Raw genomic sequence first — 24572 nt, forward strand, 5'->3', positions numbered from 1 at the left:
AATAAAACAAACACAACACCAGTAAAATGAATTAGTCCTGTGTTACAGGCTTTAAACAAAATATACGGAATTTTTGAAATTTGAGGATTAAGGGAATCCACAGTGACAGTGATCAGATAAGGTAATTTTAAGGGTCTGTTTTTCAATCTGGTTCTGAAAATTGCAAGTTAAACCTTTAAAAGGGACATCCCCATTGGGATTGGATATAGAATGTCTGTGCAGCCAGAAGCATATGCCACTGGGAGAGAGAAACAAGAGAGGTGCTCTCCTTTTGACTCACAATAATCAGTAGAGTTGGAAATGCTTGCATCTTATAGTTAATGCCCTCCGATAAAAAGAAAAACATTAATGTTCTACATAGAAATTACTATGAGGCACTCATTTCTTTTGTATTGTTCAACCAATGTTTGAAATATAAAAACCTAATATTTTAAAACAGGATTTTGATTGCACAGAAATACAGTATAATTTCATATGTGTTTGACTATGGTGATATCTTCTATTTGATTTATTTATTTTATACATGTTTCCCAGGATAGCCCACTGGTCTTACAGTCTGACAGGAATGTAACAGTGAATGCAAGAAATCACATGGGGCAGTTAACTGGACAGCTGACAGTAGGTGAGTGTTTTGGGGTAAAAATTATTTTTAAATTTTTATCCCATTTAAATTGGAAAAAGTAAAAATATGCTAATTCTTTAGTATGTAATTTCACAGCCCAGTTATCTTGTACATGATTTTATGTGCCATAGACTAGTAATGGTTTACTTTATTTAGTAATTATTCTTGACAATTTATTATTGTGGGACTGGATTACATTTGTTCTGCTGGTCATTTTTCCTAAAATATGAAATTCACCATTTTCATAAAAAATATTTTCATAACTCATATTAAACTATAATAAATACACCTTAAAAACATGTGGACTAGTATATAATATCATGAGGTCTATGTATCCTTTGTTTTAGATAAATAATTTTCTAATATTAAGTGCTTACATAAATTAGAAATCATATAATTATGAAGTATAATAAATATTAATGTTTATCAATTACTTGAAATTTTTTGTTGAAATTAACTATATAGTAAGGATTTTAGGACAAAAGTTATATTAAGGTAAAAAATTAAGTTTTCTTACATTTTCAAATACATTTTAATTTAGAGATTCATATTTTAACAAAACTTATATTATTGTTATTGAACTCCATTTTTATAAATGATAGATAAAAATTCAGTTGCAACTATGTAAAATTATACACAGATTTAATTTGCATATAGATGCTGAAGTAATTTTAGAACACTATATGGGTTCTGTAACATTATCAAACATCATTGTCTATCTTTATTTGCATACCTATATCTATTTACCTATATTATAATTCTGTTGATCTGTATCATATTTATATGGAGAGAGAGTGAGAAAAATGTAATTGACAATTTTGAGGACTGGGTTAATTTTATGTTAGTGAAAACTTAATTGTCTTTTACATATAAATGCATGTTTTCATTATTTCTAGTTAAAATATGAAAAATATGACATTCAAAATGTGATATTTACAACCACGAAATTTTATTGTGTCTATTTTCTTTGTGTTTATATGAAATATTTTTGTTATTTGTTTTAATGAAGTCAAAAAGGAAACTTTTTTATATATGTGTTTTCTAAAACTCTAATTACATTTCATTTATAAAAATTTAATCTTAGTTTGAATATTTTACTTCATTAAAGTCTGTCATTAGACATCTTTTAATTGCTATAACTACATAAGATTTTGTTATAAGTAAAGATATATCAGTTATAAAGGTGAGCCTCAAGCAAATTGATTAAAAATTAGAGAAAAGAAATATGCTATGGATGCAGATCTGATTCAGAACATCAGTTCCTCAATTTTAATGTTAACACAAATTTGTGATTGTTATTTTTGAACTGCATACACAAGCCAAAAGAAAGAAGCCTAAGGAGGCAATTTGCCTGATATCATAATTTTCTTAAATTTGAGAACTCTTCACAAGATAAAACTGTCTTTTGCTTTCATTTCTTCATATAAAAAAAGTCCTTAGTGGAAATGTCAAAATGCAAAATAACTACAAAAGACTATGTACCCAAGTCCACTGTCAGACATAATAGCTGCATAATCCCTGCAGGTAGAGCAAAACAACTGTTTTGATTATAGGAATTGTAATAAGATGCCCTTTGCATTTCACTGGATGTTTTCCTGAAAGAAATATAAACAATATATTGTGTTTGTTTTTTAGTCCACTTTCCACACTGATTTATTGTAGTAATAATATTTACCAAATAAAAAAAAGAGGAGAGGGAGAGAAATGTTAAACGTAGCTTTAAAAGCAGCAAATTAATAAATTAATGCTGGTACATGTACACTTCCTGTGGGGCTTAATCTAAAAACTGGTCCTCTGAATGTAGCATTGTTGAATTGTGTCTCTCACTGCCTTGCATTTTTCAATAAACAAAACAAAAGAAGAGGGAGACTAGGGCTGGGCTGAGAAGATTATGTATTCACATTTGAAGTCAAACCATATGGGACTATTTAATAGTTGGATGAGCAGCAACACAATTTATCTCTTGAAGACTCAGTTTCTCATCTCTAAAGTAGGGATAATGACAGGTTGACTGTTATAATAATAGAAATAATTTCAGTATCTTCAAAGGGCAGGTAGTAATATATTGAATTTGGCATTGATTTGATACAGTAATTGAAATTGTTGGTGTGATTTAAATCACAAGTGTATCGGTATTTTGGAGACATTTCATGATTTTTGTTTGTTTGTTTTATGTATCATTGAGACAGTATTTAAATTATATGTTAGATTTTGATATTATTATAGGGATATATCATAAAAACACCACAGATAATATACAAGATGTGTGGAAACTTGAATCATGAAATGATAAATATACCTTATGTAAAATTTAAAGATATAATTGGATGAATTCGAGCAGTGTAGATAGACAACCTTCATTTTTAGAGACTAATTATAATTGTGTGACATAAAATAAATATTTTAACCTTGTTTTTTTTCTTTCAAATTTTGTTTAAGGACATGTACTTATTATTTAGATGTGATGTTATTCTTGCCCATAATGATTTGTCAATATTTAAAATATTACAATATGTTTTGTAATATTTTAAAGATAATATTTTAATAAAATATTTTAATAAAATATAATGTCTTAAAATGTACTATTTTTTAAAATTATGTAATTGACAATTATGAACAAGAATTTTGAATAATAATTTCAGATATACTTCATGTTGTAAGTAAAACAATTCTAAAGTCTACCTATATGTCAATTGCTATTAGAAAAGCATAATGAGATTTTATTCTCATTATATATGGGAAACAAAAATCTTTTTTTTTCAGTATCTACTTGTTCCATTTTGTCTTCAAAGTTATATGTAAGAGATTTCAGCAAAATAAATATTCATTTTTCTTGTATCCTTCTCTTTCTATCCTTCTCTTTTGTTCATCTTTCTGAGTTCATCTTACTGAGTTCACAGAGATATACGCAATCCAGGCACAAAGCAGGCAATGTGCTCATTCTTATCTGGACTCACTCTCAGGAAATGAAACCAAATTATATTCATCCAATAAATGCGCAGACAAGAGTTCATGTATACCTGACTGCTCATATATAATCAAACTAAATCTTAAACTTTTTAGACTTTGGGTAAAAAAAAATCAATTTGACAAATATTTTTGTAGACTTATAAGTTCCCGACTTCCCACTAAATCTAAGATTCTAATTTTTCATGACCTTCATAATTTTGAAGGAGATTAATGAACTTAAGTTTCTTCCTCCAACTTTCTCTTCTTAGAATAAAGCTGAAAGAAAGGAAAGAGATTGTTGGTTGAGAAGTGGTTAAAGAAAGTACAACATCCCAAGAGGTCAGACTCCCTGAAGAAAAAGCAAGAGCTTTCTTAAACAAGTCTCAGAATCATTCTCCAGGTCAAATTTTTCTATTATTTGATCTATAATTACTACATTTGTTAGCAGAATACTCCTTTTTTATATAGGTGACAAAACTGGTTTGTGATTTTAGCTGTTTTTATGTTCACATGTGTTGATAACATGATACTGTTTTGCATAATTTTCCATCAAATAATATGGATAAAAATGTGAATTATGAACCATCTTTGCAAAACTTCTCTTATTACTTTAGAAAACTGCTACAATATGATATATAGAATCAAATTAATTTCTAGGGTAGTACCACTAAAATGTTTTTGTGTAGTTTTGATATAAACTTTGTTTGTAACACTAATAATAGTAATACTTAGCACTGTAGTAATAGGATTTACTAAAAATGTAATATTTCCCACAATATAATTAGTTATCATTTATTTACCAGTAATATGATTTACCTTTAAGAGACTTAAAATCCTTTACTGGTAATTTAAAAACATAAATGTAAATGTCAGTAAGATGATTGCTTTGTAATGAAAAACTTGGCTAAACTATTAAAATAGAAACTGTTTTTACTTATATTATAAAACATATTTTTATATTATAGCATCTTTGATATTTATAACATACAAATATTTTGATAAAACAATAAAAAATAAAACAATGTCTAAATGTCTATTGGCTGCTCATGACCTTTATCAATATTCTATAGCTAGAGGATATAAAAAGGAGGGTAAACTTGGAAAAATAATAAGAAATAGTCTTAATAGGTAGAATTAGTTTTGTTTCTATTTTTTTCTTTTTAGGTAGCCCCTCTTATTTCAATTTCTTTAAAATGGCAATAAGGAGAAGCCCAGAATGGCTCTTTATGTAGTCCTGTGACATAAACATAACAATTCCACAATGCCACTTCCAAAGTCATCTTGGAATTAGGGCTGATTGGCACCTAAATTTTGAGTGTCTTTGTCCTAAAATTTGCTTTTAAAGTGTACTTAAAAATTCAATCTTATGGTTTAAACAGCATCCCATCTAAACATTATTCTTCTTGTTTAAGGTTCAATAAATTTGAGAGAATAGATTCTGAATGAATTAGTTACTAGGAATTGGTAACTATTATGGCCCAAATCATTTGTTCATCTTTCATGGTGTCTTCTCCATTTATCAAAAATGTCATAATCAAATTGTATAAAACCTTAATTACAGTCTTTAATTCTTAGTTTTCTGATTTTCTGCAGTAGTTATTAAATGCTTATAGTAAAGGAGGGCTTTAAAAAGCTTGACTGTATAGCAATAAGAAGGAATGTCACTTGCAATAAATGAAAGAAAGTGATACTTATATTTAGTACAAAATTTTTCTTTATCAAAATATATACTTGGAGGTTTAAATAACCTCATAGGAGAGAAAACTATAATAGTCTGCCTCTGCAGCAGGGTTGACTTTGGTTTCTTGAGAGGTCTTTAGGTTCTTGTGGGTTTTTTGCCCTGGGGACTTAGGATGGAGTAAAAGTCAGTAGGTAGGGATGATAACTGTCATATGTGCCAGAATTGGTTGTCTACTTTTTCTTAGGACTGTCAATCAGCTAGACACTTACAAAAGAACTTTTGAAAAACTTATGACCATAGATTTGCTTAATAAGAAAAATAAGAAAATTTAAGCATTAAAATTTAAAAAGGATATATTTCTCTTTGATTTTTTTCTTTTTTTCTTTTTGAATTAATATACTATTTATGCGACAAAATAAAATTTTGGGGGGCAGTTACTGTGGATTGGACTCAGGGGCACTCAACCACTGAGCCACATTCTCAGCCCTATTTTATATTTTATCTAGAAACAAGGTCTCACTGAGTTGCTTAGCACCTCAACTTTGCTGAGGCTGGCTTTGAACTTGCTATCATATGGGCTCAGCCTCCCAAACTTCTGGGATTATGTGCACCACCACACCTGGCTCACAAAATAACCACTTTAAACTATAGTAATTTTACAAGAAGATAAACTTTTTAAAGTTTCTATTAGTACATTTTTATACATATGAAAGCCATTTGTATCTTAGACAGTAATTAAACTACAATGACCTTCCTGGTGGTAAAGTTGTGAAGGGAAATGACTAAAACTGAAATGATTTTACTATTCTCTAGGAACTAAGTATGATCTTTTGGAAAACACACATTTTCTTCACATACACTGAACAAAATGTACATATAGTATAATAGAAAGAGTGTTGGATTATATAGTGTGCACTATTTTTAAAAAACCTTGCACTAAATGGAACACTGGGTCCACTACTATGCTGGGAAAATGTTTTGAAGCATTCTGAGAACATGAAAGCAAAATATGGGTTATATAAAATAATTGAGAGGGGTACAGCAAAACATAACTTCTTTTTTTGGTTCAATGTAATTCAGGGATAAACATCAAAACTTACCTGCAAGAACTGATATGTGGTCTTTTAAATATTTCTTAATCTATATTTACTTCCACAGGAGTTTACTTGTGATTTGATTTTTTTTTCATTTCAGAAATAGCATTAACTGATGATAAACTGATACCCTAACTAAAGACTCTTACTGGATGGATGCTTCTCTGCCCACATTAGTATATCCCCCCAAAAACCAGGACACAAGCATACACATGCTTATTTCTCCACAGAGCTGGATAGTATTGAAATGCAAAGCTAAGATGGCTTTTAAAATTAAAAAAACAAAATATTACTGAGTTTGTATACATAGAACTAATTAAAATATCAGCATTTTATTTCACACAAGATGCCACAAAATAACTTGAGTTATTTAAACTGTGAGAAAAAATCTCATGATTTAAAAGAAAACTGGTTCACTATTGAGAAATTAATACAAAAAAATGCTATTTAGAACAATTTTTAATGTTCTACAAATTTAAGATAATTCAAGAATTCATACTATCAGATAAAGAACATGATTTCTAGAATGGCTATTTAGTTATGACTAATTATAGAAAATAAAAAAAACAGCAGGAAATTTATTATAACATGGAAATATATGAATTTTCACTGATAACAATATTAGGTGGGCAACCATATAATTTGTATAATATAAAAATAATGCAGAGAACATTTTCACCTAGATTTCATAATTTTCTCAGAAACTGGTTTTTAGGATTTATATATACTTTATAATTAATAGCATGCATTCAAAAGACAACTAGATTCCAGCTCTGTCACTTCCCAACTATACAACCTTCTGCAAGTCACTCAGGCATCCTCTTCAGGCTTTTGTGGGGATGATAAGAGTATTTACCTCCAATAGCACATATGAGAATTGAATAAGTTAACATATATGAAGGTTTTAGACCATTCCCTGGAGAACAGTGTGCATTATGTATATACGAGTGGCTGTAATTATTATTAGATCTACCTGTAAATAACTGTATACTTGACCAAGCTTCTGGGCTTCTTATGTATGACATGAGTCTATTTTGCTAGAGTGTCTATGGTTCTTTCCTATTCCAAACCTAAAAGTGAAAAACTACTTTTTTACCTTTAGAGGAAGAAATCAGTCAATGAATCTTCTGATTCATTTCTTTCCTCAATATTTAATAATAATTACAGAAGGACATCAGATTGTATATTTTTATGTCTTTGACACATATTATAGTTACTTATTTTTATGCTCAGATTTAAGTCAGTATCCTAGTTATGCCTTTCTACTTTCATGAAATTCTGACTTATAAAAAAGTGGTTTTTAAATGAAATTTAATTCACAAAATAATTCAACAAGTCAAATCACCTTATTTTCATTCATACTAAACATCAGCATGTTCTTTTCCTAAATAAATGGAGAAAAATGTAGATGAGAGTTTTATAATAAATATTTAAAGACCCCTAAAGTGACATGTAATCTTGCGTTAAAGCAATTACTGTGAACACCTGGGAATCACTTAATTGACTGCAGATGGTGTAGGACATATAAAAAGTAGAAGGTTACAGATAATTCTCACATACTAAATTTAACTTTTTATCATTGACTCCTTTTGTTTTTAACTTAGACAATACTAATGGCTAGACAACAGTAATGGTCTGGGACAATTTAATAAGAATAAATATTTTATGGAAAATGAACTATGTTAATATTGAAGCACAGACCAACAAAACCCTTTAGGTTTAATGCTACATGTTCATTCAAAATGATTAATGCATTGTTGATTCTCAGTTCATTATTAATTAATTAACATGAATTAAACTAATATTAATTGGTTTAATATTAATTAATCACATTGGGAAAGTTACAAGTGGAAGCAGATGCCTATGATAATCAGTAGAAAGATGACACTTGTAGAAATTAGGACCCTCAATATCTGTAGTCAAGTATGATGATAATTAAACCTGAAGGAAAGATACTAATGCACACGTTCTGAAAAGTTGTTATCATAGAAGTATTTATATTATTTATACCATCCTGAATCATTACACTAACTTTCCCAAGTTACTGTAAGTAATTGTATTATTATTATTTAGTGACTGTGTTATAACTTTAAAAATTGAAAAAAAAAACAAATTGACTCAAATATTTAAATTTTCAATTATTTGTAGACAGAAAAGGAATATTATGAATTTTTCTTCCTAGAGAACCTAGAACAAAACCTAATATAGATGATCTGGCTGGTCATTTTTCAAACTTTGCTGGCTCTTTTCCAGGTCCTATGTTCAGTTCTGTGAGGCTAGCTCTACTAATCAGTGCTCTGTGTTATAGTCCTAAAGACCTCCCTGGCAGAGCACTGACCTCATCTTCTCAAAATCAAGAGTGACCAATATGCTAAAATAGGCCATCCTGCATATGTCAAGGAATACCAAAGATTTGGGTGATAGGGGAAATGTATGAAATTTCCTTTTAGGCAAAATATATATTTCAAAGTATGATCTTTGATATCAGTATCTTTAGTTGTCAAAAAAAAAGTAAATCTAGTGATGGTATAGGATAAAATGATAAATGATGCTACTTTCAAAACATATTATAAATGTTTATGTTATAAAATGGCATATTCCTTCATTTTAGTTCTACCTAGGTCTTCTTACATATTGAGAAAAAAGAGATAATAGGGCTGGGACTATCACTTAATGGTAGAGCACTTTCCTAACATGTGCCAGAAACTGGGTTCAATCTTCAGTATATTGAAAAAGGTAATGTAAGAAAAATTTTTTTCAATAAGTATAATGCAGTAACTAAGAATTTCTAAGTTTACAGTACTGAAGACATCACCAAACAGATGAAGAGTTATTAATTCTGTGTTCATACATGTTTATTCAAAGTATAACTATAAATCATTATTCAAATTGCAATTTTCAAGAAGATTGTAATGAAATAACATTACATATTTCAAAGCCTGTTACAGAAAAAAAAGTGGAGAAGCATTAACAAGATAGCAAAAAGTGGCTTTGGACTTTATGTATTTTTAAATATTTAATTAGGTCTTATGTCTTATCTGAAATTAGTGAGTCTATAGCTGATACACCTAGCCAAGCTTTTAAAAAATGGGACTCCTTTTGTGGAAACTTGAAACTGCAGATGTACTTTTGTTCCATATATAATTGACTCATTGAACATGCAGGTTGTGTTGGCCTTAGTAAGAAACTTCTCTAGAAATTTGATTAATGGGGCATAATGCTCACAAACGTAAGGTTAGAAGACTAATTATCCTAAAACATCTGGAGGTAGGAACTAAATACAATTTAGGAGTCCATATTTACACAGAAGACTGTTTAATTGAGTATTCAGGGATCTAGAAGAAATCACAAAAATTCCAGACTACTAAAGAACAATGCTAATTCCCAGATAATGAGGTGGACAGAGAGATATAACTGTGGGGAAGCCATTGCTTATGATGACCTGCACCTTAATAGGTACTTCAGTACCTTTGTTCTCCTAAGCATCACTTTGGATTTTGTGTTAACTTTTATGCAATGTTTTAGAGAAATTCTGAATCATATGATGTGTACATAAAAAAAAGACACAATGGGAAGAGAGAGTTAAGGATAGGAAGAGGAATAATTGGACCACAGTAATTCTTTTGACTCCACATATTTGTTATAATTCTGACAATATGTACTTTATAATGAGGAATAAAAAAAGATCTCTCAAGTATTTCCTTGAGATGTCTATCCATCCCTAAGGATAGGGATGTAGCTCAGTCATAGAGTGTAGAGCACTTGCCTAGCAGACAGAAGGTCCTAGATTTGATCTCCAGCACTGCAAATAAAGAAAAAAAAAGTCTCCATCCTTAATCAGCATTCTCTGATTAAAATATTTAATTAGCTCTTAGGCAGGATAGGTAGTACATGACTGTAATTATAGCTATTTTGGAGACTGAGGCCAGAAGCCCACAAAGCTAGCCTAAGCAACTTAGGTAATACACTTAACCAAGCTTTTTAAAAATGGGACTCCTTTTGTGTGTGTCCTCTGTGTCAAAGTAAGAAATAAAAAAAATAAATAAAAATGCTGGGGTAGCCCAGCATCTTAGTATGCATGAGACCCAAGGTATAGTTCTAAGTATGGCAGGGAAAAAAATCATCTTTTAATTAATTTTTAACCTTCTCTTCAATATTCTCCTTAGATGTTTGTCATCTATTTGTCTAAAATCAAGAAAAACTGATCATACATGTTTGCTTTATATAACCCTATGAGGGAAATAAAAAATTGTTCCTTTTATCATGGCTTTATATTGAGTCTTCCCATTCTGATGTCACATAGCTGCTGCTTTGTTTTTTAAATGCTTACAAATTTATCAGTTTAATGCATAATTAATACACTTTCTTTTACCCTCTCCCAAAGGAATCTGAGCACATTAATAACTCATAAATTTTGGAACCTACGTTTTCTCATGTCATGGTTTTTTGGGAATTAAAAAAAAAACTCTCTTTCTAATCTTGCATTGATTTTTCCATTCTTTACGGTAATATGAAGTTTTCTGTAGCTAATTCAATGACAAGGAGAAAACTAGTGGTTCTAAAGAAGTAAGATTTGTTTCTCCATACCCTCTTCTTGAGCTCCTTCTGATAGAATCTCCTTGTGCTTCTCACCTGAAGCCTCACTGATCACCTAATTTATGAGTTACTTTTAATTAAATCTACAAATTTATAAACAATGTAAATCATACTAGAGATAGTGTGGGGAAAAATATCTGGGGAATAAAACCTCCAATATTATATAATAGAAGATTAACCATCTACATTGTCACTTTAAGAGCACTAAGATACTGTAAACCATACCAATTAGAATAAATAAAATAAAAGATATTGACAATTCCAATTACTAGAATAGATGCCAGGCTACTGGAATTTTCATAATGCCACTCTTGAGCATGCAAACTAGTGCAGTCATCCTGAAAAACATTTGTCTATTTCCTATAGATGTAAACATAGGACTACCATCTGGCCAAGCAAGCCAACTCCTAAGTGTTTGTCCAGGTTAAATGAAAACTTATGTTCATGAAACAAAGTTTATGAAAATGTTTACATTGGTTATGTTCACAAATGCCTAAAACCAGAAACAAATATCCCTCAGCAGGTAAATGTATACATATACAGTGACATATTAAGTTAGTGGAATGATATTCTACAACAAACAATAGTAAAAAACAAACAACAAAACTATTGACAATATGCCATATGAAATTTGTAGACCATATGGGGGCATTATTATGAAATTCTTTAAAAGACAAAATTATAGCAATAGGGGACTCATCCCTAGTTCAAGGGAAGGAAACGTTAGTCAGTTTTCCATTATTATTGTGAAATATGAGAGACTGGATAACTTTATGAAAAAGAAAGTTTATTTAGCTCATAGTTATGGCAGTGGCATTAGCTCAACTTTGGTGAAAACCACATAGAAGATATTATTACAATTATCGTAACTTGTGTGGACACAGTGAGGAAACCAAAAAGTGACAAAGGTCTCATTGGTGTCCCAAGAGAACTACATTAATCCCTTCACAAACCCAATGGCCTAATGACTTCCTGCTACGGCCCTCTCCTTAAAAGTCCCACCATCTCAATACTCTCACACTGAGGACCAAACCTCCAACACAGGAAATTTGGGGGGTAATAGCCCCATTTAAACAACAGCAGGTGATGTGACTGGAGGACTCATCTACAAAGGAATAGCATTAGGGAGTTTTCTGGAGGGTGATGGATCTATTCTATATTTAAATGCGGTTTTGATTACACAGCAATATACAACTGTTGGAGTTCATTAATGTATATACCAAAAAGGTCAAATTGACTATCGAGTGTTCTTCCCTTATCTTCGGGGGATTTGTTCCAAGACTTCCAGCAGATGCTGAAACTGTGGGTAGCAGTGGACCTATGGTTATGAGGTTTATTCTTATGCATATATAAACAAATTCAATGTCCTCACCATCTCAACTGAGCTCTTATTACATGCTGTTACTTTTCACTTTAAGGTGTGACAGCAAAACTAAAATGCCTGTCTTTTTCCTTCACAATTTCATGAAGGAAACTTCAGCATGCAATTTTTTTCCTTATTAAGTTGAAAACTTTCACATTTTCACTTAGAGGAAGCACTGTGGCTTTTTTGATCAATTTGAATTGCTAGCATTGTTATTCTTGCATTTAGGGGCCATAATTAAGTAAAATAAGAATTACCCAAAAATAAGGACTAATACCATCACATCTGATCTGATAACAAAAGAGCTGTAAGGGACTTATAAGCAGAGGGTATGGACAGCATGTATATGCAGGAGAAGGGGATGATCATGTGCTGGGTGGGACAGTGTAAGTGTCCATCTCACTACCCAGAATGGTGCACATTTTAAAATATATGGATTGTTTACTTATTTCTCATTTGATATTTGGAGATCACAATGGAGCCCATGTAATTAAAACCATAGAACAGGATGGACTATTGTATATTGATTTCAAATACAAAATAAAATTAATAAGAAATAATTCTCATTTTTTATTTATATATAACATCAGAATGCATTACAACTCTTATTACATATATAGAACTCAATTTTTCATATCTCTGGTTGTATACATACTATATTCAAACCAATTCGTGTCCTCATACATGTACTTTGGAAATAATGATCATCACACATTTTTTTAAGTATGCTAACAAACTTAAATGATGTTAGTCTTTTCATATATATAAAACTCTTATTAACATTGTGGACATTATTTTGCTTTCCATGCATATTTAAAGAAATACTGCATTTGAGGTACAGAGGCAAATTTTTCTTGCATGCCTTGCTGTTCCATGCATCTTTAATACATAGTAGTCCTTAAATAAGTATGTAATATGTGATTGAATTTGCGGGAATGCTTTCTTCAAGACCTAATGTTTTTGCAGGACTTGGTTTTAATGATATAATTTTCGGAAACTTATGTCACTAAGCAGGCACTACACTTTGTTGACTTGATTGGGTTTGCTTTTCACATTTCTGATATATGAAACTTTCATAATCTTTGTAATCTGGACTGTTGGATTTCCTAGATAATGCCCATGTTTCTTTCTTAGATGACCTCCCCTACTTCACATTGGTAATTATATTGCTCTGAATTTGAATTTGAAGAACTCTCTTGTTCTTGAACTGTCATCCCTTCTGAAACTCTCCGTTGATCCCACAGATCTTGTTCACTCACGTTGTGAAACCTGATAAAATCTCTGGTGCCTATTCAGATACCATGAGTGTAGGATAAAACTTCACTTCCTATTGCAGATTCTTATTTTATTGAAATAAACAAATACTTCCTATTTATTGAAAGTGATTTAGATGAGTTTCTTTTCAAGTCTTTAAGATTGATAAATTTATTTACAAATAATTCCCAGCTGAAATCTTTATCACTAAACCTGTCCCCTCTGTTTTGTCAACCATATGTTTTGTCTAAGTTATATGATGTGTTCTTTTAACATATCACATGTATTTAGGAAACTCCCCAAAATATATACCTTTCAAATTTCCTCTTTTTCATGAAGTGCAAAAAGCAACAAGTCAACTAGATATAGACAGGTCTTTATCTACCTGACAACTACATTGATTTCAAATTCCACATGAATCCACCCCTGGGCACTTCCAAAAATTAATCAGTTACTTATTTCTGACTCAGTTTTTAGGAGTAAAAAGTGGTGGTAGCTAAGCTGTCTTTCAGTACTAACATTCCATATTTGTAGAGGTTTTGTTTTCTTGTTTTTAAACTTAATGAAACTAATCAGCTTCTTTTCAAAATCCAGTTACCTTTCTTACCCATAATCAACTGATATTTAGCATAGCCTGTAACTTTTTTGAATGCAACACTAAATAGTTTACTCTGGCATCCTCTTATACTTATATCCTCTTATACTTATATCCTCTTATACTACAGTGAAAATAGAAATTATCTATCATATTCAACTATGGAAATCATGTTGATAATAAAGAGAGAAAGATGAATGTAAATAATGCGTAACTACTGAAAGTTAAATGCACTCCATTTAATAAAGTTTATGATTCTCAGGAATAACTAGGACCAGGGGAGATTGCATTTAGAATGTGAAAGGAAGCTATTTTCTAAGGCTAATTTAGTGTCAAAAAGAAGTTCAGGGTGTCACCAGCTGAGAATAGAAAGTGATGAACACCAAAATGTCTTTACACAATGAACCAAAAGATTTTCTTTACATAGAGATATTGAATAGATCGAGGGAAATGTTAGTATGGTCACAGTATAAGTAACTTGAACAAATAATTTTGAAATAGAATTTGATAAGTATTTCAAAGGAAGAATATTATGAAGCATTTTAATGTCTTTTAATGATGACTATAATCTTAAATGGGCTTTCTGGCCCCTTTCCATTCTTTTGTTCTGCCTGTTCCTCCCTGTCCATTTTATAATGTTTGTGCTAATATAATAGAAGATTTTCTATGTCAGATCATCAATAGGTCTGAACTTACATATTCCTTTTTTTATCTGTGTAGCTGACATAATCAAAGTAAAAACAATATTATTTTAGCCAAATTGATCTTTTGCACATATATTTCAGGAAACACAGAGTCACACAATATATCCTCAATGAGGGCCCTAGCCTATATTATAAAGCCAAGGGAAGTATAATTAGGAAGTTAAAATATTTTCTGACTCACAATCCCTGCATCCCTCCATCCTTCCAACCTGCAGAATGAGAGACTTTTCCTGCGTGTCTGCCCCTGAGTTCACACTCACCCCGGTCCTGGTGCCAATCTTATCTGTTGGCAAGGAAATAAACTAGAATTTACTACAGTGTCACTGTTGGCTCTATTCTATCCATGATATCTCCCTCCCTTACTAAATGTACTTATGTACTTATTAGAGTATCAATTAATAATCAACTTAGAAAAAAGAAGTTTCCACATGGAAAAACCATGTTTGAGCTTAAAAAAGGAGTTGGCTCCACATTGTGTGCTTTTGAATACATGTCCAATATGTTCAGGGCCGTATAGGGCTCAGTGGTGGATTCCTTGCCTTACATTTATGATGCCCTGAGTTTGATCATCAGCATTGGGAAAAGTCTGAACATTACCTGTTTATGTTTTGAAAAGCCTCCTTAAGTTTGAAATGGGTACCAAGACTGTACCAAATACATGCTTTATAATGTCTATTAGAAATTAGATGAGTGGGTACAGCAGAGGGTAGAAGGAAGAAGATAAATTTACTATGTCCCCTAGTTTGTGTTTCCTGGAAAGAGTGGAGAAAAGCTGGTTAGAAGAAACTTATAAGGGGGTGGTCTGAAGAGGTGCATATGGTAGGGACTGGGGAAGACAGAGGAAAGAACTGGAGAGTGAAATAAAGTGACCCTTACACTCTGTAGGTCAGGCCTCTGCTGATCCAGCAAAGAACCGGCAGAACCCAACTGCTGCTGTAAATTCAGCTTCCAGTCCCGCTGGATTGGGAGGCAAAAAAGTATGATAGTGCAAAGTGTGGATTCTAAAGCCAGATTACATCTGTTTCAGTCTCATGCTACACAAGCTATGTGGTTTGGGCAAGTGAGTTAACCTTTGTCTGCCTCAGTTTCTAACCGTAAAATGGGCATAATGATAATACCTGCCTTCTGGGGGTATTTTGATGATTAAGGGGGTTTATGTAAATGAAGAACCTAAGCATATTAATTACTCTAGAAGTGCTAGCTGCTGTTATTTTTAGTGAAAGTAGTATTCATTTCTCAATGGAAAAATAAGGAAAAGATAATTTTTACTCAGGATTGTCCAATTTACATTGGATGATGTGGAGGATCATCCAAGGTAACATTTAATTCTAGCATTGTAAGTTATTAAGGGTTATCCCTTGATTTATCGGCACAGGCAGGTGCTTCTGTGGGTCATGACATTCCAAAGACTGCTGCAGGGTGCTAAGCACAATTAAATTACCCACAGCATCTGGCCCTTTAAAGTCATTGACAGGACATTAAGGTTTTATATTTATTCCCTTTTAGTTTCCTGACATCCCAATGGTTCATTAATTCTGACAAAAATATACTATTCTGGATGTGAATGTTTTAGATGAGCATAAAAATGAGGGGTGAATTTCATGTTTCTATTAATTGAGTTATTTCACCTGAAATTTATTAGAAATAGATATTAAAAAGCAATCTGAACTCTATAATATGCATCTTTATTTATTCAAATTATCAATTTTCCTCCAAATTAACTTATAAGTGTACAATTATAATGATGGTATATTTCTAAAACAATCTCATTTAAATAAAATAAGAAGAAAATTTTAATATGTGAATATCAAATATTGCAAACACAATAATTAATGTAGTGTAGGAATACAGATTAAAAGGAGTAGAACAGAATATAAAATCTAAAAAGAAACCATATATCTACAATAATTCAATATATGATAGAGATGTCCTTTTAAGCACTGAATGAGAGCTATTATTAAATAAGTGAGGTTGACAGAACTGGTAAAGAATATAGAACCAAAAATTTAAATTTGTACTTATTTACACAAAAACCAATAAATTGACTATGGAATAAATGCTTTTGCTTTTTTGCTTAAAAACAGCAAACATTGGGAAAAAATATATTGGATAAATATTTTGACCTTATAGCTTAAAGGTCTTCTAGAATTATATGCTCCATTGCAGAGCTATAGAAAAAAATTTATTATTACATGCATGAAATTTAGAACTGTTCCAAAGGTCCACACTCCCACAAGCAAAACTGGGTTCATAATATATCAACCTAAACAGCAACTAGGTAGCATTTCACTTGAGATTCCAAAGAAAGCTTGCAAGGATGGCTTCTGTCCTCCTCTTCTCCTGGAGAGATCCTGTTTTGACATAAACTTGCCCAGTTACCTCTGGGGTTGAGTCCCCACTCCAAAGAACTAAAATCCAAACCATGCTATATTAACTGTGGGACCAATCTGCATTATGGCCATGAGTGTTAACTAGTCTTTAACTAGTCTTTCAATATTTATTTGTAAGTTAATTAGTTTTCATTTTGTTAACTAGTCTTTCACTATTTATATGTAAGTTAATTAATCAAGATTGTTATTGTCTGAACAAGTATTTAATGAGTGTCAGGATACATCAGGCACTATGCTAGAAATGGATATATAACAATGAACAAACATAATAATTGCTATCTCTAGTGGAAATCACAGGTATCAATCACTCACAGAATTACATCTAAGCATACATAAGTGTTGCATGCAAAGAAAGCACTTAATTTGTAGTTTGCCTTCAAACGTATGAATTCTCAGTCAAAAGTACAGTTTTCCTAGAAGTGCATCAAATCCCTTTCCATACATATGCACATATATACACAATGTAGCACAAACACATAGGACATTGATAATATACTTTATCTACACTTTGAAAAAACAAGATTTATATTTCAATTTATTGGCATTTTTTTTCCCTCCAGTTTCCTGGTCCCTCTATTTTGTGGATGCACTTTATATAGACTCCCTCTGGAAATTCAATTTTTAAAAAAATATAAGGCAAATCAAATGAATCCTTTACTGTTTCTTGTTTTTGAAACTTCAATGTCCCAAGCCAAAGACTCATAAGTATACTATCTTAATCAGTACTACATTGTTATAGCATCTATACCAAAATAAAAGGACATAGAGATTTTAAACTGTGCCATATCATTTTTGCTTTTCACAATTTTAGAAAGTCTTTTATCACTATAAATTTGTATTATGTTATATATAGCAAAAGGAAAGAAATCTCAAAGGTGCTCTCAATAGGATTGACCCACAAATATTTTAAGAAATGTCTTTTTTTTTCCCCTTTGGAAGATTCTTCTGACTTTAGCCAGTAGAATCCATTTGAGAGGGCTTCTGTAGCTTGGCCTACACCTATAATTGTAGTTTTTGTGCTAAAATATTCTAAAAGGTTTTACAAAAAACTTAGTTTTTTATTTTATCATTAGAATATCATACAAAGTATTTTTACAGTTGAAACAAATAACACACCCTCTTTTCTAGTCAATTCCCTTCCCAACTCAAACTTTTGGCAACTGCTTATCTATTTCTTATGAATATAGTGTTCTGTTTTATTACAGAATAAATGATTATAACGGTATATAATGGGGCTTCTCCGGACTGCTTTTTTCATTCAATAATATATTTTTAAGATTCAACCATATCTTTTTATGGCTCATTAGTTCATTTCTTTTCATTGCTGAATAATATTCTATTTTATTGATGTATTAGTCTTTTTCTTATGGTTGGTATTTAGACAATTAAATTCTATTTAGGCCATTTGCATTTTAATTAATTATTGATCTGTTACAGCCTGAGCCTAACACTTTATTATTAATGTTGTTGCCTCTCCTTCTAGTTTTTCTGTTTTTTTCTCTTTTCTTAACTTCTAGTGCATTACTTAATCATTTTTTAGGATTCCATCTTGATTTATTTTTTAGTATTTTTATTACATTACTTTCTTATGGTTGTATAGTAGCTGCTTTATGTATTACTATGATTTATATATCATATATATTATATATGTCATATATGATATAAACATTTGTCACAACCTACTGGTTTTAACCTTTTCACACCTTTAAGTATAGCACTGAAATCTTTTTTGATTTTAATTTTTTAATTTGATTTAAGAGAATTTTTAATTCCTTATCAAAACAATTATATACGGCTGCTTTAAAAATCCCTGTCCATTAATTCTGCCATTTGATTACACTCCCAACTTCTTAAGTTGTCTTTTTTTTTGGTATATAGAGTATGTTCATGCCAATTCGTGCCTTTATACATGTACTCTTTTTTGCATTACAATTCTTATTACACATATATAACACAATTTTTTATATCTCTGCTTGCATATAAAGTATGTTGACACCCAATTCAAGTCTTTATACATGTACTTTGGATAATGATGTCCATCACATTCCACTGCCCTTGCTAATCCCCTGCACCCTCTCTTTCCCTCCCACCCCTCTTCCCTATCTAGAGTTCATCTAATCCTCCCATGCTCCCCCTCCCCACCCCACTATGAGTCAGCCTCTTTATATCAGAGAAAACATTTGGCATTAGTTTCTTTGGGATTGGCTAACTTCACTTAGTGGTCTTAAATATATTATTCACATATGTTGAGCATTAAATCCAGTTATAAATGTTTTATAGCCATCACATAGGATTTACAAACCTCATGAAGAAAATAGACTATTATATTTACTCTGTATTCACTCTTTTTGCTCATTGTTTTTTCTTTCTTTATGAATTTTCAATCCATCTTTGAAGATTATTACCCACTTGCTTCAAAAGCTTCCTTTTAGTTATTCTTTAAGACTAGATCTGTGGGTGAAAAATCCCCTCAGTTTTACTTTTCCTGACACTATCTATCTATATATGTATCACCCTTCATTCCTGAAGGTTGGTTTCATCCGGTACAGAATTTGAAGTTAGCAGCTCTTTTTTCCAGCACTTTTCTGGATTCCATGGTTTCAGATAAGAAACTGGTTTTCACAGGAATGGGCTTCTGTCTGGTTTCTTGTTGATAATTTTTCCTTGTCTTTAGTTTTCAGATTAATTAATTATCACATGGCTTACATATTTGTTTGGATTTGTTGAATTTTGGCTTTTTAAAACTTCTGGTTTATGTCTTTCTCCAAAATTGAGATGATTTCATCAATTATTTCTTTGAAAACTTTTGCAGTCACTATTTCTCTTTTCTCTTTTTTGGAAGCTATGATGACACTAATGTTAGAATTTTTATTGTCCTGTATCCTTGAGAATCTGCTTACACTGTTCAGGTCTTTCTCCTGATTCTTCTAAGTAAGTAATTCATTTTGAAGGTCACTGATCATATCTCATGTCACCCTCTATTATTGAGCCCTTTGGTCAAATTTTATATTTATTTGCATTGTACACTTTCTTTAGTACTGCAAATTTCATTTGGTTCTTTCTTACAACTTCTTTTTTTTGACTAGAATTTGTTTTTCTAATTTAATTTAAGAGGGTTTTTAATTGTTTATCAAAACAATTATATATGGCTTCTTTAAAAATTCTTGTCCATTAATTCTGCCATCTAATTCATTTTAATACTGACCTTATTTTATTGTATTATCTAACTTAAGTTTTAATTTTCATAGTCTTTTATATAATAGATAGTTTCTCATTGCATTCTGTACATTATTGATATTAACTTAAGAAATACTTGAGCCTACTTAAATCTATTTCAGCAGTCACTGTTCAGGTTTTGTGTATAGAAAGATTTAGGCCCTTTTGTTTGCAAAGCCCTTGCAATGTTTTTCCAATTTTTTTTTTCTGGCTTTGCCAAGTCTCTAGCTTGATGAGCTTGACTTGACTTGGCTTTGCCAAGTCTCTAGCTTGATGAGCCCATATTTTTAAATAACTTAGAAATAATTGAGAAAAAGGAAAAAGATAAATTACATATTGATATTTTTAAGTGGGCCATAAAAAGAAACAATTAAGGGTTACTCCAAGACCCTGAACTCTGATGGCTCAGAAAAATAGTGATGATGTTTTCAAAACATGGTATTGACAAAAAAAAAAAAAATATTATATCAAACATCAGAAGTATTGTGAGTTATATAATTAGTTTGCAGATATATTCATTGTTTCATGTTGAAGGAAAAATGAGGAACATATTTACTTGGATAAAAATTCTTTTGTAATTAATTCATAAGAAAAACTGAGTGATAATTTTGACTGAATCATTTAATTTATATTATTTTTATGAAAAGTATGAAATTCAGGAAAAGCATAGATACTGACATCCTTATACACTGCTAGCACAATGGAATAAACTTATCATGGCTGTTTTTCTATAACTACCCATAATATAAATATAAAATATGTATATTGTATAAAAGGGGTTTTTATTGTACATATATTTGATGGCAAGACTTTTCATTTGCATATTATGAACTTGTCCATTTAACTGAAAATATGATTTAAATGTTCCAAAGTATTCTGTATTGTTTATTATATACATTATTAAGTGCTTTCCATATTGAGGGGGAAATTCTTTCCCAATTACATTCTTGGCCACATCTGTCATTTGGTACAAGTAATGCTGTGATGAAAATCCTTGTACAAAATACTCAGTGTGAATATAGGATTGTTTACTTGGGGTGAATACTCCAGTTGCCTTTTATAAAGATAATGGTAATCTTCACGCCAATAAACAATGAATGGAAGTATCTAATTCCATTATAATAGCTCACACAGAGTTTCATCTCTAAAGCAAACACTGCTTAAATAATTTGGTAAGAATATTTTCTTGTTTATTTGCATTTTAAGCTGATAGTGTAGTCAATAAATAACTTTTTTTCTTTCAGTTTTTTGTGTTTTCCTTTTCCCTTTTGTTGTCCCACCATATTTACTTTAGATATTGTCTGTATTTAGAATAATTTTGCTTCAACACAATCCTAAATTACTGCCTAGTGAGTGAGTGTCTTATAGTGTTAGACTTTTACTTGAAATCAATGCAATTAATGTTTTGAAATAAAGGGTATACACATCTTCAAATGTTATTTAATCATGTTAATTATGTGTATTGCCCTTAAATTATCTGTCCTCCATTGAAATCAGCATGGAACTTTAGCATCTGAAACTTTCAATAGAACTGATTGGTTGACTGGCGAACTTCCATCTTCAATAAAGGATTTTTATTATGTTAAGCTAAACATGGTTAGCAAGAAGTACATTGAATATGGGCATTTAAACCTTTGTAGTAAATGAAAGTTGATTGGATTTAATCAGCCTTCATTTTCTCTTTGTAGGAAGGGAACATTAACAGAGCATCCTACTGTGTATAAGGAGAGTTCAGCATTTTCTACCTTGTTCAGGGAAAAGAAAAACTTTTAGGATAAGAAGCACTCTGCTCATCACAATCACCAGCCAGTTTGCAACCAAAGTCACTACATCAAACCTCACGAAATTGCATATCAATTTATTGTTCGTATGCAAGGTAGTATTAGATTTGATTTAAAGAAACTGAGTCGCTGTCCTACATGAGTTTATAATCTAAAGCATGTGGCTGTCATTGGTAAAATTAATCTACAAGTCTTTCTTGAATTTCAGGCTAATACTTTGGTATCAACTTATTGTTGGTCATCTGCCTTTTATATAAAAATAGAATACCTCCACATTAAAGGGAATAATCTGATTATTTTAAATTTGTTTATGATCTCTAAACAAAGTAAGTAAAAAATCACAATAAAATCTAAACAGAAAACTCAAACAGAAAATTAGCTCCAGGTTGAATAAACTAGCATTTAGAACAATTTAAACAATAAACACTCTAGTGCATAAAAACTGCATGTGAAAATTTCTTTTCTGAATTGTTTATTGTCTTCAAAATATATTACAATATGATGAATGAGGTTGAAATGATTCTTACAAATTCAAATGCCAATCTGTAATGCCAGAATGATTTTAAAGACTACAAAAAAATCATCACTTATTTCTATTTTAGCTTGTTTAGATAATAGATATTCTAATTAATATGTACAAAGGGTTTGTGTTTACATTGAGAAACTAGTCAAGTATAAGTTGCTTGACTATTTCAGTGCTCTCTTTAGAAAAATCAGACTGCCACTTACACTAGCTTTAAAAAGAAGAAAATTAGAATATGTTAAAAAATAACTATTTTTTAAAAAAGCAGTTTCCATCCTCCCTATCCATTGTGAGAAGATGATTCTTTCTATTGTTGATATTGATAATAAAGCGCAAATTTCCATCCTAGACAAAGTTTTTGCCTTGGTGTGGACTGAATACCTCCAGAGGTCTATTAGACCATAAAACTCATATATGAGCCTAAAATGACAAGGCAGGGCTGGAGAAAGTTTATATTCTTCATAGAAATAAATTGGCATTACCATCCTGAAAAATATATAATCTGCAGTAATGTTGTTTATCAGCTATAGGGAGCCATCCAGAATTGATGGCTTGTTACATGAGATGTATCACATGGAAATAAGCAGGGAATGGATCTGGTCCTGCTGAAAGTTTCATACCAGGTACCTCTTGGTGAAAGTCATGTCATAAACTTTCAAACTGTACTTTCAAATCTCATGAGTTAAGATGAACTCTGATAAAACATTTTACTACTGTCTTCACTTTGCAATTTATTTCGTTTTCTATAGGTGTTGGGATTTTCAGATTTTTTTCAGCCTTTTAAGTGTAGTCTGTAGTCTAAGTATATATATACTTAGTTTAATTAATTAATTAATTATATTTATGTATTTATTTGAGCAAGAGGTGAAACTATTGAATAGTTAGCAGGCTTTACGGTACATAGCTATTGCTCAAAACAAGTGTAATCTATACACATGTAATAATCTGTAATTTCTGCACTATAATGTAGACCTTAAATGTCAATGACATGCCATTAAAATAAACATATACCATTGAAACTGACATTAAATGACATATGACAATGGAATAAATATTATCTTTAGACTATACTCTAAAGTTATAATGCTTTCTAATAGTACCTACAACTTCTATATGTAGAAACTCAAAAAAATGACTATTCATACTTAACAATACAATATTTGGTATGTTAAATGATAAAATGCTTAGTCAGAAAATGATCTAATGGAGAAAATCTTATATTTAATGGAAGAAAAACTGGGCAAATTCAGTCTTAATAAATATTTTATAATTCCAAAATATTAGAGAAATAAAAAATATTTCAAATGAATTAACACTGGGGGAAATGTGGAGACAGTATAATTGTCTTGAAAGAAATGAATGCTAACAAAATTTTTTTAGAGAGAGAAAACCTATTACAATGACCCAAATCCACAGAACCAATGACAACATCAAACACAGATGAGATGTAGAGCGATAGGAACTCTCACTCACTGCTGGTGAAAATCCAAGTGTGTGTAGCCACTTTGGAAGACAGTTTGTCAGTTATTCACAAAACTAAAACTTCTCTCAACAAACAAATCTGTAATTTACTTCCTGTTACTTCCTGTAATTTGCTTCCAAATAAAGTGATAACTTTTGTCTAAAAACACACACAAAACTGTATTTTAAAATCATCTGTGCAATTCATTGAATTATTTTATATATAACAAGTAAAATATCATTATAAGCTATTATGAGGAAAATTGAATGGTTGATTTTTTATGGAATTATCTTGCTTTAGCATAAACTGACATTTATGTCAGTTACTTTTGATGTAGCTTAT

General features: G+C 30.8%; 1 protein-coding gene across 1 annotated transcript in view; it reads left to right on the plus strand.

Annotated features, from left to right (window-relative positions):
• Sgcz (sarcoglycan zeta) overlaps positions 1 to 24572 on the plus strand; it is a 1049168-nt gene that overhangs the window by 927499 nt on the left and 97097 nt on the right. The window contains exon 4 of the mRNA XM_040268050.2: positions 535 to 622. Within this exon, the coding sequence (XP_040123984.1) occupies positions 535 to 622 (88 nt within the window). The remainder of the gene's footprint in view (positions 1 to 534; positions 623 to 24572) is intronic.

This window comes from Ictidomys tridecemlineatus, chromosome 14 (genome assembly GCF_052094955.1).
Source record: "Ictidomys tridecemlineatus isolate mIctTri1 chromosome 14, mIctTri1.hap1, whole genome shotgun sequence".
Classification (NCBI taxonomy): domain Eukaryota; kingdom Metazoa; phylum Chordata; class Mammalia; order Rodentia; family Sciuridae; genus Ictidomys; species Ictidomys tridecemlineatus.